Source organism: Mesocricetus auratus, unplaced genomic scaffold (genome assembly GCF_017639785.1).
Source record: "Mesocricetus auratus isolate SY011 unplaced genomic scaffold, BCM_Maur_2.0 Super-Scaffold_100025, whole genome shotgun sequence".
Classification (NCBI taxonomy): domain Eukaryota; kingdom Metazoa; phylum Chordata; class Mammalia; order Rodentia; family Cricetidae; genus Mesocricetus; species Mesocricetus auratus.
Window position 1 is genome coordinate 13,903,661 of NW_024429206.1, and position 17,447 is coordinate 13,921,107.

The 17,447-nt window shown below is 44.9% G+C and overlaps 1 protein-coding gene across 16 annotated transcripts in view; it reads right to left on the bottom strand.

Annotated features, from left to right (window-relative positions):
• Positions 1 to 2,098: 2,098 nt before the first annotated feature.
• The window catches only part of Kdm2b (lysine demethylase 2B), a 115,553-nt gene continuing 100,204 nt past the window's right edge, over positions 2,099 to 17,447 (bottom strand). For 10 of the 16 annotated variants that reach the window (XM_040731544.1, XM_040731550.1, XM_040731552.1 and 7 more), the window contains 10 exons: positions 15,024 to 15,167; positions 14,022 to 14,108; positions 13,586 to 13,855; positions 13,265 to 13,378; positions 12,639 to 12,677; positions 11,780 to 12,459; positions 11,044 to 11,207; positions 10,804 to 10,965; positions 9,946 to 10,164; positions 2,099 to 3,374 (listed from right to left, as the gene is read on the bottom strand). In XM_040731544.1, the coding sequence (XP_040587478.1) occupies positions 3,193 to 3,374; positions 9,946 to 10,164; positions 10,804 to 10,965; positions 11,044 to 11,207; positions 11,780 to 12,459; positions 12,639 to 12,677; positions 13,265 to 13,378; positions 13,586 to 13,855; positions 14,022 to 14,108; positions 15,024 to 15,167 (2,061 nt within the window). In that variant the 3' untranslated portion in view covers positions 2,099 to 3,192. The remainder of the gene's footprint in view (positions 3,375 to 9,945; positions 10,165 to 10,803; positions 10,966 to 11,043; positions 11,208 to 11,779; positions 12,460 to 12,638; positions 12,678 to 13,264; positions 13,379 to 13,585; positions 13,856 to 14,021; positions 14,109 to 15,023; positions 15,168 to 17,447) is intronic. The other 6 variants (XM_040731545.1, XM_040731547.1, XM_040731559.1 and 3 more) reach the window with 3 other exon arrangements.

Sequence of the window (17,447 nt, forward strand, 5' to 3'; positions counted from 1 at the left end):
ACACTGTCATACTTGGCTGGAGAAGCTAGTCTCTGAGAAGTTAATAGCTTTGTCTAAAATCTCAGCTAAGCTGGACATTGGTGGCTCACACCTTTAATCCCAGCACTCGGAAAGTAGAGTTTGAGGCCAGCCTGGTCTACTGATCGAGTTCCAGGACAGCCTCCAAAACAATACAGAGATACCCTGTCTCAAAAACAAACAAACCAAAAACAACAACAAAAAAGCTCAGGCTAGAGATCATACTGTTAGTAGTAAGCCCCATGTTACATCACAACACTGGGATGGGGTAGGGGACAGACAACAGATTTCAACTCAAGAGTTTTCTAAGGTTTTCTTTGTCAGCCCTCTGAGTGCATATAGCAAATAAGAACGCGACATCAATAGTTCTTCTAGCCGGGCAGTGGTGGCGCACGCCTTTAATCCCAGCACTCGGGAGGCAGAGGCAGGCGGATCTCTGTGAGTTCGAGGCCGGGCTGGACCGATAGCCTCTGAAACAATACAGAGAAACCCTGTCTCGTAAAACCAAAAATAAATAAATAAATAAAAAATAAAAAAATCTACAGATATTGTAACCTTCCTTGGGGGATTATTGACTGTGACCTATGTACTAGGCTGTAGCTACATCGTGTCTTTGGCCTGCTGTGTGCATATGGTGGTGTGAAGCCAGATTCTTAGCAGGGACTGTTTGTGTGTGGGGGTGGGGATTACCTTGAGAGTAGTTCTCAGAGGGCAAGATGGCTCCTCTTTTTCTTTTTGGTTTGTTTCAAGATAAGGTTTCTCTGTGTTTCCCTGGCTGTCCCAAACTCACAGGACTCACACTCTTCCTCTGCCTCCTGAGTCCTGGGATTAAAGACATGTATTGACACCACCTGGCAAAGATGGACTTTCTAAACATCAGGGTGCAGCTATTTTATTTGGAGGCTCAGAACTAAAACTACCACAGAAATGTCAGTAAAGTCAAACTACTTTTTTACAAGTCTTAATTCTGTTGTGTTACTCCCCAGAGGTAAATATAGAAGCCATTTTTGCTGGAATTTGATTCAGAAATGGTTTTTGGATTTAAATAAGAGGCACGTGCTTTAGATGAGCTCTTACAAAATTCAAGTGTTAGCAGGAAGGGCTTGTCTTGCAAGGCTGATCTTTACTTTACTGATCTTTAGTTATTTTTATGTATGAACATCAAGTCAGAACTGTCTAAAAATATTCTCTGACCCCAAATTCTAATGTCTTCTAGCCCCCAGCCCAACTGAATTATCTTCTTCAGAAAGGCTGGGGAGGAAATGGCAGCTGTTTGCCCTCTATATCCTGGTCCCTAGTTGGTGGACCGGTTTGGGAAGGATTAGGAGGTGTGATCTTACTGGAGGAGGTGATTCACAGAGGGTGGGCAAAAGTCTCACCATTCCCAGTGTGCCTCTCTCTGCCTCCCATCTGTGGACTGATCAAGATGGGAGCTCTAATCTGCTGCTCTAGCCGTCTCTCTCTCTCTCCCCCTCTGCCCACACTCCATCATCAAAATTTTAACCCTTTGACTGTAAGCTCAATTAAACTTTCTCTCTCTCTCTCTCTCTTTTTTTTTTTTTTTTTTTGGTTTTTCAAGACAGGGTTTCTCTGTGGCTTTGGAGGCTGTCCTGGAACTCGCTTTGTAGTCCAGGCTGGTCTCGAACTCACAAAGATCCGCCTGCCTCTGCCTCCCGAGTGCTGGGATTAAAGGCATGCGCCACCAACGCCCGGCTTAAACTTTCTCTTATAAGTTGTCTTGGTTACTGTATTTTATCACAGCAGTAGAAGAGTAAGACAGCAGTGGCCATGCTTGGAAATTACTTTTACATAGTTATAGTAGGAGACTTTCAGACAGCTGAGTCACTACTCCTAATATCCACAAGTGGCCATCATTGTAGCAGAGTTTTTTCCCATTACCTTTATTGGTCAAAAACAAATCTCTTTCTGTAGGAGAAAAAAAAAAAATCACTGTGTCAAGGCTGCCTGCATAGTTTTGGGTCCTCAGTGTATACACTAGTGTGAAGAGTCCATTTACCCCTGGCCATCCTAATTAGATTTTTAGCCCTCTCATAAAACAGAAACCATCAAACACCAAGACTGATTTTTTTTTTTGTACAATTGTTTATACAAATCCAACAAAGGTAAAACTGCATCAGGGAAAGTCTAGGAAACATCACCATACAACAATGGCACTTATGGATGCGGAACATGACAACTAGAAAATAGCCTGGTTACCAACTGCAGTGAGAACTGAACACTTCAAAGGAAAGGAAGGCTATGGGCACATTTATTCTACTTGATTCATGGTATAAATTAGATCTATGTAAATAGAATTGTACAAGAGCTCATGCTTAGGGCAAAACCCTCCTGAGTGTAAAGGCTGAAATCTGAATTGTAAGATTTTGAGGAAAAGGTGAACTCTCTATTGAAACTTGGCAAAGTGTTTTACCTGGACTATACTTTACACTTAACCACAACATGCTTGTGTAACTTCTTGGCATACAAAGTAGACTCTCAACATCCAGTTAAACATGCTTTTTAAGTGGAAGGTCGCAGCCCCTGTCACACCTGGGCACATCTGTAGATGGGCTGTTTATGCTGATGAAGTACAGGTTAAGTTCTCCCTACCTGAAGGAAAGTTGGCAATCTAAATAATAAAAACACTGGTATGCATTCAAATCTTGCATAAATAATTTTTAAACAATTTATACAAAAATAGTTCTGCATAATGTAAGATGTAACAAAACCGACTAAACAAAGTGTGTCAAGACAGATGCAGATGGTGTGTGTGGTCCACTCTATGTTGACACCAGAAGCCTTGGCATTGCAAGGAACAGGGTGTCTCAAACAAAACTACCAACAAAAACACTAAGCTCAGGCTTCTAAGAGGATTTCTCCAAAGCTCATCATCCTTTCCAACTGGAATGTCTTCTAAAGGCCGCCTTAGAAATGGTCCATAAAGCAGTGCACTTATGATGCAGAAAGAGCAGAGGAAAACATCTGGCTCACTCATCCCCAAATGGGTAGTTGAACGGCTTGCTTCTCCCTTGGCAAGACTTGCGAATCAGAACTGTGTCCTGTGGTCTCTTGTTCCAAATTCCAAAGGAAATATAAGCCCACTTGTTTTTGCAGTCTTTTCCCATTCCCGGCTGTGTTCCCCCAACCCTCCATATTTACATGCTTGTCCTGGAACTAACTTAGTTTTTGCAGGAGTTTCTCTTCCACTTGCCCAAATTGAACACTCACAGACATTTCAGCTATGAACTGCTCACAACCTTCCTTGGTGACTTGCTTGCAGTACCTCAGGTCAATATGACAGATATTTCCACAGCGTTTGAAGAAGGACAGGCACTGGTCAGTGACCTTATTGCAGTCTGCAGGGAAGAAAAGACCATATGAAGGGACAGAAGACAGCCCAAGGCCCTATAAATTCAGGGATCCAGTAATAGAGATAGAACATACAGCTTGCCAGCATAGTCGAGTCTTTGATGTCCCCTAAATGGGGATGATTTCACCTACCAATTGCAAAGCTTAATCATGCATGAAAAGTGGAAATAGAGGCTGGAGAGATGGCTCAGTGATTAAGAGCACTGACTATTCTTCCAGAGGTCCTGAGTTCAATTCCCGGCAACCACATGGTGGCTCACAACCATCTACAATGAGATCTGGTGCCCTCTGCTAGCATGGAGGCAGAAGACTGTATACACAATAATAAAATCTTTTAAAAATAGAATTTTATGTCTGGCAAAACATTCCAATTACCAGTCCCCCAAAGTCAGACTATCAGGTAGAAACCACTTGTATCACAGGGCTGCCTCTTCCATTATATAGTTACATACAAAAATCAGTGTATCTTATTAAAAGGGTCACAATGTGTCAAGAGGCTTGACTGGTGAGAATATACTGTTAGGTTTGCCCGAGTGCTGTCCCCTTATCTGACTACAGTGTTCAGATAAATATCCTACTTAATATGGCCGGATCAGTGAAGTTCCTGAGGTCATTTTGGGAGCATTGTATGTCACACCCCATTAAATTGGTGACACACAGCCCACAGGTGGCTGCTTTTTTGCATTCCCTCCAATAAGGAATACCTATTTGAAGCCTGTGGCCCCCCCCAAAAAAAACCCACAATGTGCTAGAAGGAACCGAAGAAAGACAATTCACCATATCCTGTGAGCATCAATTGTGCATTTTAAAAAATTCTGTATTTTTCTTTAACCCTACTTCGTTTTAGAATTGAATTTATAATAGTCAACTGGCTTAAATGCTAATCAGTGTCCAAATGAGACCAAGCAAGATAAATGACTTCTAGGTGGATCAAATGGATGAGGAAATGATTACTATCTTCCTGTCAGGGTTATTAATTTTAAAACCTTTTCTTGGCCATTACTGTTACCACTGTTGAATAAAAATCAAGGTCACCTAATAATATACACTATCAAAGTTGACAGTGACCAGTGTAGGCACTAACCATCTATACATTGTCAGTCCAGCAAACAAGAGTCTCAGGCCAACACAAAGCTCTGAACATAGATGCTCACCAATTCTTGGATGCTTAATTCAAACTATGTGAGGACAACCCAATCTCACAAACGTAGCAGTAATAGAAATCCAAGTGAATAGGCAGTCATGTGCTGAGCAACATATGAGGATGGGATAGTTAGACTGAAGGCAACAAAAATATAAGGACCCTAATAAAAAAGATGCTTCCAAAACACCAAATCTCTCAAATATATTGCTGTAGCTGTTTTTGAGACATGGCCTCTCTATGTAGCCCTGGCTGGTCTGGAACTGGCTTTGTAGACCAGGCTGTCCTCAAAAATCACAATGTCTGTCTGCCTCTACCTCCTAAGTACTGGTATAAAAGATGTGCACTTCCATACCTAGCTCTGCTAATCTGCTTTAGAAACCTTACTGCAAAAGTCAAAGATGCAAATGATGATGCACATCCACCAGGGTCTGGAGAGATGGCTCAGAGGTTAAGAGCAAAGGTCCCAAGCTCAATTCCCAGCACAACCATCTGTAATAAGATCTGGTGCCCTCTTCTGGCCTGCAGGCATATATGCAGACAGAACATAATATATAATCTTAAAAAAAAAGCTCAGTTTGATTTACTTTATAGAGGATAGAGTTTCTGCTGGTATAATGCTCTTGCATTTTTTTCTATGTCATATGAAGCCCCATATTGAACAGGACTTTTTTATGATATTAATTTATCCTCATTAACTTCAATCAAAGATGTCTGGCTATAGGTTGTCAGGGATCACCCACCAGCAGGGCAGTACCTGTCTATGGAAGGTGTGAGATATCAGGCTGTAAAGTTTAATGCTCAAGAAGGACCAAGAGACTTGCATGGAAAGGTCCCTCACTTCCCATTTCCCAGACAGAGGAGTCTTCAAGCTTCAGTTGCAACGTTTTTTTGTTGTTTAAGAGCTGAAAGTGATTCATCAAAAAGGCCAATGCTGCCTGCTCAAACGGAAAAGGAGCCATCTGGAAATGCTAGTTACACTGGAGCCACGACAAGCATGTGTGCCTCTAATGGCCTCAAGTCATAGCAGTGTGCCAGCTGGACAGCAGACTCATCTGGGGAGAGCTACTTGTGAAATGCCAAGGACAGACAGAGTTGGTGCTGGACAGACTAGAGGTAGCAGAGAGCAGAGCAGGAGCTTGAGGGAGTAAGATTTGCTCCAGAGATTGAACTGTCAAAAGGAGACAGTTGTCAGAAGGGTATATGTACACCCTAAAAAGGTTCCTAGGATGGTAGGTAGCATCACAACTGTTTTTCATAGCAGGGAGACAAAGTACAATTATTACAGGGAAGTCTTACCAAAAAATGTTTAACTTGATCAATTTATGGACTTAACCTGGAGTTCACTGGAAGAAAAAAACTGGATGGAGAACAAGCTATATAACACTAACCCTGAATGGGAAACATTTTCTAAGTAAACGGAATCTACGGAATAGAACTTCCTAGAAGTCATATTACAAGTTTCTCTTGCCTTCTGAAGGTAACTGTGGGCTTCTGTTTGTGTTTGTGGTCTTGGGACAGAATCTAGGCAGGGCCTTGTCATGTGATAAGGAAGTGCTTTATCACTGAGCTACATTCCTGGTCCCTTATCAAGGATTACTGATAACAGGACAGGGGCTGGTCAACATGGGGCCTCATGTCACAGGGAAAAATGAAAAAACAAAAACAAAATTGTGTGTTGGTTCTGCCCCCTGTCCTATTTATACTTAAAAAAGACGTTTGCATCTTAGGGTAACATCTGAGGGGCGAATTAGATCGCACAGGGCTCTTGGAAAGAGAGAGTGGTTATATTTAGAAGCATCTTTTTTTGTCAATTTTCTCATCTTCGGTCTCATAGAAGAGCAAAAAAGTACTCTGGCTTTATTCAGTTCTTAATTTATGTGTGATAGTACTATTGTAGTTGTGCAATAGGATCCTCAAGCTTAGGAAACATCCACGAGATCTCTAATTGTTACACAGGACTAATACAAACAAACAGGTACCCACTGTTTGCTATTCTTTCATATGTTTGAAAAATTTTACAATATAAAAATGGGGGCTGAAGCCGGACATTGGTGGCGCACGCCTTTAATCCCAGCACTCGGGAGGCAGAGGCAGGCGGATCACTGTGAGTTCGAGACCAGCCTGGACTACCAAGCGAGTTCCAGGACAGCCTCCAAAGCCACAGGGAAACCCTGTCTCAAACCCCTGTCCCCCCCAAAGGTACAGTTTTTTAATATAAACAAAGTTTATTTTAAAAAGTATTTAGAGTCCAACTCTATCAAAACAAAACAAAAACCCTCTATTAGTTAAAACATTTTAGGAAAGTTAGAAAAATCAATTCATAGCAGGTGGTGCTGGCAGAATATTCAAGGCAGAGGCAGGGGGATCTCTGTGAGTTCAAGGCCAGCCAGGCCTACACAGAGAAACCCTGTCTTGAAAACCAAAACCAAAATTAAAAAAAAAAATAAATAAATAAAAGAAAATCAATTCACAAAATTCAGTTCCATTTCTAAATGATAGCAATGAACAATTACAAGCATAATAGCACCCAAAAAGAGTACATTCAAAGAAATGAGATTTGTCTACTGAAAACGGTGTAAAAACAAAACAAAACAACAACAAAAAACTACCAAGATACACTGAGAGATACAAGTGGAAAAACATTCCAGATTCATGGATTAGAAAACTTAAAATACTAAGATATTACCACTGTCAAAGATGTGAAATCCCAGTAGTTTTGCAAATAGAACATCCAGTTCTAAAATTTAGCATTGGACACCAACTACTCTAAAAAGTTAGAAGATTCATTTAAAATTGTAGCACAATTATATTACAGAGCTAAAGCAATCAAAATTTTGATGTTGAACCAATAGGATAGAATCAAGGTAAAAAAAATTCTGTTAATATGGTTAAGCTAATAATTCTCACAATAAATTTATATTAATATAACATGTTAATTACATAATACTATGTAATGGATTATCATAGAATAATTATTATTAACCATATAATAGAATTGTGATTATTTTTTTATTATTTTATTAGAGAACAAGGTCTCTCTCTGTCTACATAGCCCTAACTGTCCTGAAACATATTATGTAGACCAGGTTAGTCTCAAACTCTGCCTCCCAAGTGCTAAAATTAAAGGTGAAAGCCACCACATCTGGCTGGTTAAACAATTAAAAAAGTATCGTGGAAATCAAAGAATACTTCTGAAAGTCAGTTCTCGCATCATTTCATGTGGAACCTGAGGATCAAACTTGGTCATGGGGCTAAGCAGTATGTGCCATTTTGAGGGCCAGCCTGGTCTTCAGAGTTCCAGGGCAGTCTCCAAAAACTATAGAGAAACCCTGTCTCAAAAAAAAAGAAAAAGCCAAAACAAACTAGGTATTTACACTCAACTAACAATCAACTAATCAGGCATACACACAAAATGTTTTATGTTATTCCACCCAAGAAAGAGACAGTATGGAATCAAGAAAGGAAGGCATCTAAAACAACAAGAAGGATGGTGGTAGGCGAGGCCCCGAATAGTAGTAGTGTACTAAAGGTAGCAAATCCAGATGGAAACAAGAATTCTGGCAGAAAATAGAAGGGGAAGGGGCCGGGGGGAGGCCAAGGATAGGGGCATTGTCCTGTGGAAACAACTGATTGTGTGACTCTTTTGTAAGTGGACAAAACCAAAAAAGCAATTATCAACTAGCAAAAGTCATTCAGGAAAGGAAGTGTACTCAAAATATATTTGGCTTAATAAGTGAGCAAAATGTACAAGATCATAAGGTCAATATTAGCAACTTTAAAAAAATGGAGTCACAGTAACAAGAGGATATAATAGTAATAAATCATGTTGTATACAAGTATGTCTGTAGTAATGCATGGATGTAAAAACTGGACAAGAGATTGGGTCTAGGAGTTGACCAAAGGGTAAGGATCAAAGAAAGGTCAAATTTGCCTGAGCACCTGATACATATGTCTAGGATGAAATGCAGCTTCACCAGCAACAACTCCAACCACACGAACATGGCCATCATGTGGCACTTAAATTTATCACATTCATTCAGTTAAGTACAAAATAAGGAGAGATTAGGTATAGAGACACGGCTTTTTTTTTGTTTCAAGATAGGTTCTCATGTGCCCCAAGATGGCTGTGAACTTGCAGTATAGCAGAGGACTGAAATTTAGATATCATCATCTCCATCTTCTGGGTACTTTGGGATATGAAACATTGTCTTAAAACAAAGAGAATGGAGGTATATGTGTACGGACATGAAAAGATGATCTCAGTGTGTTGTAATGGAAAAATTAAAAAATGTAGAGGATCTATACACGCTCCTACGTATTTCCTGAACTGCACCGCACATCCATAACAACTAGAAATAGGAAAAGATTTACTATAATTAAGGGCTTAGAACCAGATGCCACAGCTCTGTCATCCTTCAAGTCTCAATGAGTACACCTTGAGCTGGTATATGAAATCTCACATCTGCATAGCTCTTTGCCTCTGTTAGTGGCACAATTCCTGCCACCAAACCTTCACAGTGAGGATAATAACTTCTAAGGACCTAGGCACAGAATGATGCCAAACTTCTTACACTTCCCATCCTACCTACTGTGTGGCATGGTTATGGATGTAAAAACAGGTACACAATGAAATAATGGGAGTCCTAACAGCAGAATATAATGCAGTTGTATCAAAATGCAATTTTAGTGAGTTGAGGGTATCCATTTCTGGAATAAAAGTGACTTTTCCCTTTATTTATATAGTTTGTCTCACATAAATGTAACAATTCCAGCCCAGACTACCAGAAAAGGACAAGTGGCCTTGCCTTTGTCTACTGAGCTCCAAATCCTTCAGAAGCAACTTCAGCCAAAGAACAATGAAAGAATGAGGATTCTGTAGTACCTGACAGAAATAAACACTGGAACTATCTGTAGGGATTTCATTTCTAACAGGCTCCTTGATAGAAAGATCATAAAAGGCACACACAAGACATAGTAACACATGCAGAAATAGAGTTTCTGCTAGTCCATTATTAGCCAACCCTGTATTCAGTGGCTCCTGCCTCCCAGTCCATGGCTGTTGCCCACAATCTGGCTGCAGGCATGAGCTTGTCCCTTACCACCCAAGGGATGCCCCTAGACTTTAGTTTGGATCAGGAACCACTGTTACCCACTCTAACTGATGTTAGCTCTTGTTTTTTTGATAGGAAACTTTCTCTCTAGACTTAGTGGTCTCATTCACTTGTGACTAGACAATAGGTTTTGTTTGTCTGTGTCCTGGAATTAGCTCTGTAGATCATGCTGGCCTTGAACTCAGAGAGATCCACTTGCCTCCGTCTCCTGAGTGCTGGGATTAAAGGTGTGCACCACCACTACCTGGCTAGACAGTGGTTCTTCATAGATATCCAGTGCCCACGGGTATGGGCCCAGCTCACCTGATAGGACGATCTCTGTCAGAGAGTCTCGGGTGGTAGTGCCGACTGCAGTGAGCAGGTTGATGGACTGATCAGTGACGTGGTTACAGTAGCTGAGTTGGAGTTTGGAGAGCAGGGGCATATGGCGGATAATGAGCCGCAGGGAGGCGTCTGTGATGTCCAGGCCAGCTAGGCGCAGTTCTACAATGTTCCGGAGCTTGCTCCGATTGTCCATCTGACCTGTTGTGGCAGATAGCAAAGAGGCAACCCATCAACCTCAACAGTGAAATCAAGTTCTGCTGCTGCTGTTACTCTAAAAGGTCCATGTGCTGGGTGAGTGTAACCTTTGATTTCATAGTCATGAAGTGTACCCTACCTCAAGCCAGAATTTCAGCATTAAAAACCAGGATTCATAAACATGACTGGAGAATCTGTCTTTTTAAGCTGTGGTTGGTGAGACTACATTTCATTCTAGCCATCTGTCCTTGTCTGTTGTTACTCTACCTCATACATGTACCATTAAGCTTTGGCTGGGGAGGGTGACCCAGGGAGCTGACTGGGAACATACTTTGCTTTGAGACCTCACTCAACCACCCTAATCAATCCTGATGCCTCAGAAGAGAAGGTTAAAGCCAATAAAGATTAACAAAGAAGCAGTCAGCCAAAAAAACAAGCAAACAAAAAGCCCTGATACCCAAAGCAAGCTGAGAACTCTCTGCCCTATGTCTTCCTGCAAGAAGCAAAGCTGATGACACACAAACCACATGAGCAGAGGGGTCAGGGGAGGGTAATGTGCTCAAAACAAAAGGGTCTCTATCTAGGTCATGCCATCTCCATGAGAAAGACCCCTTAGGGTATAGCTCCAGCCTGGGAACTCACCTGGCCTGTTGTCTGTGGGTGGGGACAGGAGATCCCGCATCTGGGCATCCTTTAGTCCTTCTACCCACTGAACATCCAGGGTCCGGAGCAATGGACAACTGGAACTACAGAGGGCTGAGACAGCAATCCACGAGCAACCCGACAGCACCAAGTCTCGGAGCCCTAGAGATAAGAGGAGGGTATGAGTCAAGTGACACAACCCAGATCATTACTGCACATTTGGGATCCTCAAAACCTTACCAGGCAACCGGTTGATGAGCCAACTCAGCTGCTTCTTGGAGATATTGGTCCAGCTGAGGTCAAGGGAGACAGGCTGTCGCCGGATGATGCCGCTCAGCATCAGGGGCGTGATGGACTTGCAGTGGTTCAGGTCAATGCGGGTCCACAACCGCTTATCGCAGCACCTGAGAGCCCAGCCAGGCAGGGAACACATCATCATAGTTAGTAGCTCACCTGGAGATCCCCTGCTTGGCTATGGTAACTCTTCCCCACGTGCTATCTCAAGTAGGAAGTTCCTTTAAGATTCAGCCCTCTACAACCTACTTAGCATCCACCCTTCCCACATCTGGGCACCTCTGTTGATGCTTACATAGAAGATGCCAGCATCTTAAAATATCTCCTGGGCCTTACTATGCCTTCTGATGCTCTTACTATGGCTCCTAACAACCCCTGTGGAGGCACTGAATCCTCCTTTCCATGAGGTAGGGTGAGAAACTCAGCTAAAGCTAGAAATATGGAAAATGACAGGCTGGAATTTGTCAGTACTGGTCACTTACACTCAAAATCAGCTAAGTCTAGACAAGAGGAAACTGTGTGGTCCTTACTTTTCTATATTAGGAAAGCAAATAGATGCCTTCCCTCCTGAGACTGGATCTCTGAAACAGGAAACTAATCTCTATAAGCAACTCAAGCAATGTATGCTGCCATGGACTATCCTGAACCTAACTAACCCTACCTATACAGGGCTGTCCCTCACCAGCGGTTCCAGGTTCTGCAGACCCGCATGCAGACACACAGGTCTTGGTGGCTGAGGTAGCTGAAGACCGCCATCCACACCTCCCTGTGCATGACATGGGCTGCTCCATCATCAAGGGGCAGCGAGTCAGGTGGGGGGCTGATGGGTGGCGGCCGGATCACATGACGCTCCATCTGGATGCACTTAGGTGGGGACGAAGAAGGTGGGGGCCGGGAGATAACCCGAGGTGGGCTGCGCAGGCCAGGTCCCAGTGGGTGCCGCAGCTCCCGAGGGGTGCCGTTGAGCCCCTTGCTGAAGCGGTGGGGGCGCTCGCAGTGGCTTAGGGGCCTCTTTGGCTCCTCATTCTCACTCTCGGGCTCTGACTTGATGGGCTGGTGGTTCTCGTGGGCCAACGTACTCTCTGTCTTTTGGATCTCGTGATTGAGCTCCTTGCTTAGTTCTTTGCTCAGCTCCTTGTTTGGAAGCCGCCGTTTCCGGCGCATCTTAACCTTCTTTTTCTCTTCTGGGCCTTCAGCCCCTTCAGTGCTGGGCCCAGCAGTGGGTGAGCTGGAACGTGACTGGTCACTCTCCCGGCTCTTAGGAGGTGCCTCAGGCAGGTCGTCTTCTGGTTCCTGCTTGAAGCGCCGAAGGGGTTTGTTGGCCAGTGCCAACCGATCCTCAGCGTTCTTCCAGGATCGCCGCTGCGGGAGAGAGAGGGAAGTGAGGATGGGTCGTCTTCAATTAACCCATGTAGTTTGGGGAAGTGCCCGCCCCAGACTTCCCAACCCTATCATGGGATATTCAAGGGCCACCAGGGTGTTGCCTGCAGCTCTGACAGCTGAAAGTGGGCTGCAGATACATGAGGGAGGGAAGATGGTACCTTTTTCCTGAAAAGCTTATCTTCTTTGCCAGGTTTTAGCTGTCATAGGGAAGAAAGGATACAGACTTTGCTCCTGGACTAGAAGAAAATGGTTCCCTTTAAACCCCACCACACCACAAGCCCAGTCTCTTCAGCAAGGGTTAGGACATTTTCCCCACAAAGTCATGTCCTTCACATTTGATTAACAGATAGCATAGTCTGCCTGTTGATTTCCCAGAAAACAGTAGAAATAATGGAGGATGGTCAATTGCTCCCACCCGCTGACCTCCCACCCAAGTCAGACCAGAGATGGCAGTTGTCCATTAACAGCAGCCATGGCTAAGGGAACACAGAGCTGGAGACCAGGCAGGAGGCATCTCTAGCCAAGCCCTGCCAGGAGCTTCTCCGGGCGCCACCTTGTGGCTACTAATGGTAAGGCCCATTAGCAGAGCAGGGCGACCAAGATCTACCCAGCTGCAGCTTCCCCAACCAACAGAGGCTTCTCAACCTCACAGAGCTTCTCAGGCCCACTGGGGCCAGGCCACAGGAGCATCTGTGGCAATGGAGCAGGGGTTCTGGGGGTGGGGAGGAGGACAGCCTGGATTCGCAAGTCCCCAGGGCCTCGGGAGGGTGGGGCGTGGGAGCACCTGCTGCTGGAAGTAAGTGAGACTGGATCTCCACCAAGGGCTGAGACTGCTGCCTAGAGGGGGCCTCGGCGAGAGGTGAGAGGAGGAACCCGGGGACGTTTGAAGCGTCGAGGCCTAAAGGGGGTGGGAAGAGGAATGACTTCGCTGGCTTTTCTCTTTCTTTTGGGCTAGGCTCTCAGGATTTGGGTGACCTGCTCAGGGTAGCTCTTAAGAGGCCAGGATCCCAAGTTCTACCCATTAACCTTCCCTGGTCCCCACCCTCCACCCCACACCTAAGACCAGCCACACCACCCTTCTCTGCCCAGGGCCTCCAGTTCGTACTCGCTTGCGTCCACTCAGCTCTTGGGGCTTCTCGTATTTCCGTTTCCTCCTCAGGTGTACATCATCAGACTTTCGGCGTAGGATGCCATCTGCAGGCACCTTCTTGGGGTGCTCATCTGACCTGCGTCGGGGAGCCTCTTCACACTCACTCCTCCGCTTGGCAGGCTCCTGCCCTTCCTTGTTGTCCCGGTTCATCTTCTGCTCCTTGAGCAAGGAGCCAGGCAGGTTGGAGGCATATTTAAAGCCAGGGCCACGCTTTTGCTTGTAGGCCAAAAAGAGAGAAGAACAATCCAACTGTATATCTTTGAACTTGCTCTTCCTCTCCCAGCCCGCCACACCCCACCTGACCAAACTGGGGACAGGCTGGTCCTGGCAAGGCCCAGCCCGTCCCTTTCTGCCAACCCGACCCAACCAGGGACTTGGAGTCCGCACTCACTTTCCCGGTCTTGCCAGCATGGTTACACTTCGGACACTCCCAGCAGTTAGGAAGTTCATCGTTGACCACACCCTCTGATTCCTTAATCTAAAAGGACAGGACAGGTCTCAGTGGACAGGGAAGGGTGCCCAGAGGATCCACAAGGATAGGAGGTCTCTTCAAGGCCCAGTCTACTTCAGCATTCACACCCCTCCCCCAAGCAGTGTCCATCTTGTGTCTAGCCAAAAGAAAGGATCCACCACGTGGTTGTTATTTACCTTAGCTGAGCACAGGAGACATAGTGAAGCAATACCTACCAGGAGAGGCTGGCTTCCAAAGCTATGGATGGCACAGTACCCCCATTGGGTGGGTGTGATGAGGGAATAAGGACCAAATCAAAGGCCCTCTCCTCTTGCAGCCCACAGATATGAATGTATTCTGGGATAGAGACATGTGCCAGCAGAGAATGGTTTCTTCCTTTCCAAGGTGGAACCAGCTACCTGTGCCAGGCAGGCACAGAGGTCACCCAGAAGGCAATCCTGTTCTAGCATATCACAGGAACCGGTTCCTGGTGCAGAGGCACAGAGAGAAACCACCTACTGCTCAGGCCCCGCCCTCCCTGGCTTGGGCCCTTTTCTCCCAGAGGCCAGGAGTCAGGATCCCTGTTTTCTTTTCTTTGGTTTTTTCGAGACAGGGTTTCTCTGTGGCTTTGGAGACTGTCCTGGAACTCACAGAGATCCGCCTGCCTCTGCCTCCCGAGTGCTGGGATTAAAGGCGTGCGCCACCACCGCCCGGCTATGGATCCCTGTTTTCTGTCTACTAAGATGCTTTGGACCCTGCCCTGGGCTTATCACCTGACACAGAATGTCCTAGAACTGAGAGTCCACTAAGAATTCAGCATGCCACCTGTGTATCCTCACCACCTGAGCAGCAGTCTCTAGGGAGGGAACCTAGCTGCCACATCCTAACTGTCAGATCCGGAAGCATGGGGGAGGGGGTGTTCAGGGCCCCTAAGGATGCTACCTTAAGGCATCCAGGGTGGATGATCTCGTTGCAGATGGAGCACTCCATGAGCATGAGGTTAAACTTGCCTTCCTCCTCTTCCACTGTGTCCTCCTTCCCTGCCTCGCCACACACAAGGCACACGGCGGTGTGGGGCAGCACTGGCTGAGGAACCAAGAAACATTCAAGTCAGCAGAGAGTGAAGACAGAACCCACGGGAGACTAAGCCAAAGTTCTCCTGGGCCTGTCAGGAATCAGAAAGCTGGTCCAAGTCAATTTATTCACCTCTATGTGCTAGGTAGTCTACAAGAGCTAAGAATACAGCAATGAACAAGACATATCAAATCTCTTACACCCTGAGAGCTCATCTTTTGGTGGAAGGAGGCAGACAACTTGAGGAACATTCTGTTTATATAGACAAATGCAGGTGTCAGGCAAGGCTCCCCACTTGGAAAAGACCAGAAAGAAGTATGTCCGCAGAGGGCCGAAGCTCATCTTACCATCGGTATCAGGGCACAATCCACAGCCTGTTCCCAAGACCTCAAAAGAGTGGTCATACCCATCTCGAATAACAGCAAGGCATGATCTGCCTTCTGCAGTAACAGTGTGAACAATGGGTGGGTGAAATAGTTATGGTCCTCAGTACTAGAGGCCAGGTTCTGCCACCCAGGTAACCAGTCATTCAGGAACACATGCACACTAAAAATATCACCAGTTCCACTTAATGTCTTTGATTATTAACTTCATGAAAACCTCAACCCTTGAACACATCCTTTTCACACAGGAAGTATGCACAAAATACTTCCCCATGCTGAGGGACCGTTATTAAAGGAAAAGGACATGTGACTAACTTGTGAGCTCAACTGACCACCAGGTTCTCCACAGAACATCTTTTATTTCTTCTTCTTCTTCTTCTTCCTCCTCCTCCCCCACCACCAATCTATCCAGAGTCAGGGTTTCACACTGTACCCAAGCTAACTGAAAACTCATGGCTTGCCTGCTTCAGCCTCCCCATTACTGGGACTACTGGTGTGGGCTACCATGTCTGGCTTAGAAAATAATTTTTATTTTAAAGAGTAGAAAAACCAGTAGCTGATGTTGCATTTTCTTGAAGATTTAAGAAGTGAGCCTGTCATTTGCAAAAAAAAAAAAAACCGCCAATTGATATAAATGACAAAATTCAAGACTCTAAAAGCAAAGGAAGTTTTCTTTCACCTGATAGTCTTTCCATGGCCAGAAACAGGTTTTTGTTTTTCAAATTAGAATGATGGTAATGCTGTATCAAATGACACATGTGTCTACGCTTAGAGTATGCTGCAATCTTTGGGAAACTAAGCTTCACTGACCAGTATGCAATGTTACAACATAACTGCAGGAGCAAGGGTAAGACAACCTTTAATGCAATAGTATAAAAAGCTGATTGAAGATGGTGGTGGCGCACGCTTTTAATCCCAGCACTCAGGAGGCAGAGGCAGGCAGATCTCTGTGAGTTCGAGACCACCCTGGCTGGTCTACAAGAGCTAGTTCCAGAACAGCCTCTAAAGTCAGAGAAACCCTAAAGTCTCGAAAAACCAAAAAAAAAAAAAAAAAAAAAAAAAAAAGCTGATTGATAGTTTCAGATTCCATTTTGCAGCTAACTTTAAGAAACTGCCAAAGAGCCGGGCGTTGGTGGCGCACACCTTTAATCCCAGCACTTGGGAGGCAGAGGCAGGCGGATCTCTGTGAGTTCAAGACCAAACTGGTCTACAGAGTGAGTTCCAGGACAGGTTCCAAAACAATACAGAGAAACCCTGTCTCAGAAAAAAACAACAACAACAACAACAACAACAACAACAAAAATGCCAAAGGAGTATTGCTGTGATTTCTAGAACAGCCTGGTATACAGAGCTAGTTCCAGGACAGTCAAGGCTACATAAAGAAACCCTGTCTTGAAAAACCAATAAATAAATAAAAGGAGATGCCAACTGCAGAATTCTGAAGGCTTGAAAGGACCCAGGCAGCCGGGGGTGGGGGATGGCGCACGTCTTTAATCCCAGCATTCAGGAGGCGGATCTCTGTGAGTTTGAGGCCTGCCTGGTCTACAAGAGCAAGTTCCAGGACAGCCTCCAAAAGCCAGACGAACCTTGTCTCAAAAAACAAACAAACAAAAACAAAAGCAAAAAGAAAAGAAAGGACCCAGGCTTAACTGCAGAAGTTATTATCATGTTCTTCCCTTGCCCAGCCATGTGGGAGGCTGGATTTTCCTCATCCTCCATCCAAAACAGGTGGTATAGAGAACCAGATATGAAGTTAGGCATTGGTGGCGCATCCTTTAATCCCAGCATTTGGAAGGCAGAGGCAGGCGGATCTCTGTGGGTTTGAGGTCAGCCTGGTCTATAGAGCGAGTTCCAGGACAACCAGAGCTGTTGCACAGAGAAACACTGTCTAGAAGAAGGAAAAAAAAAA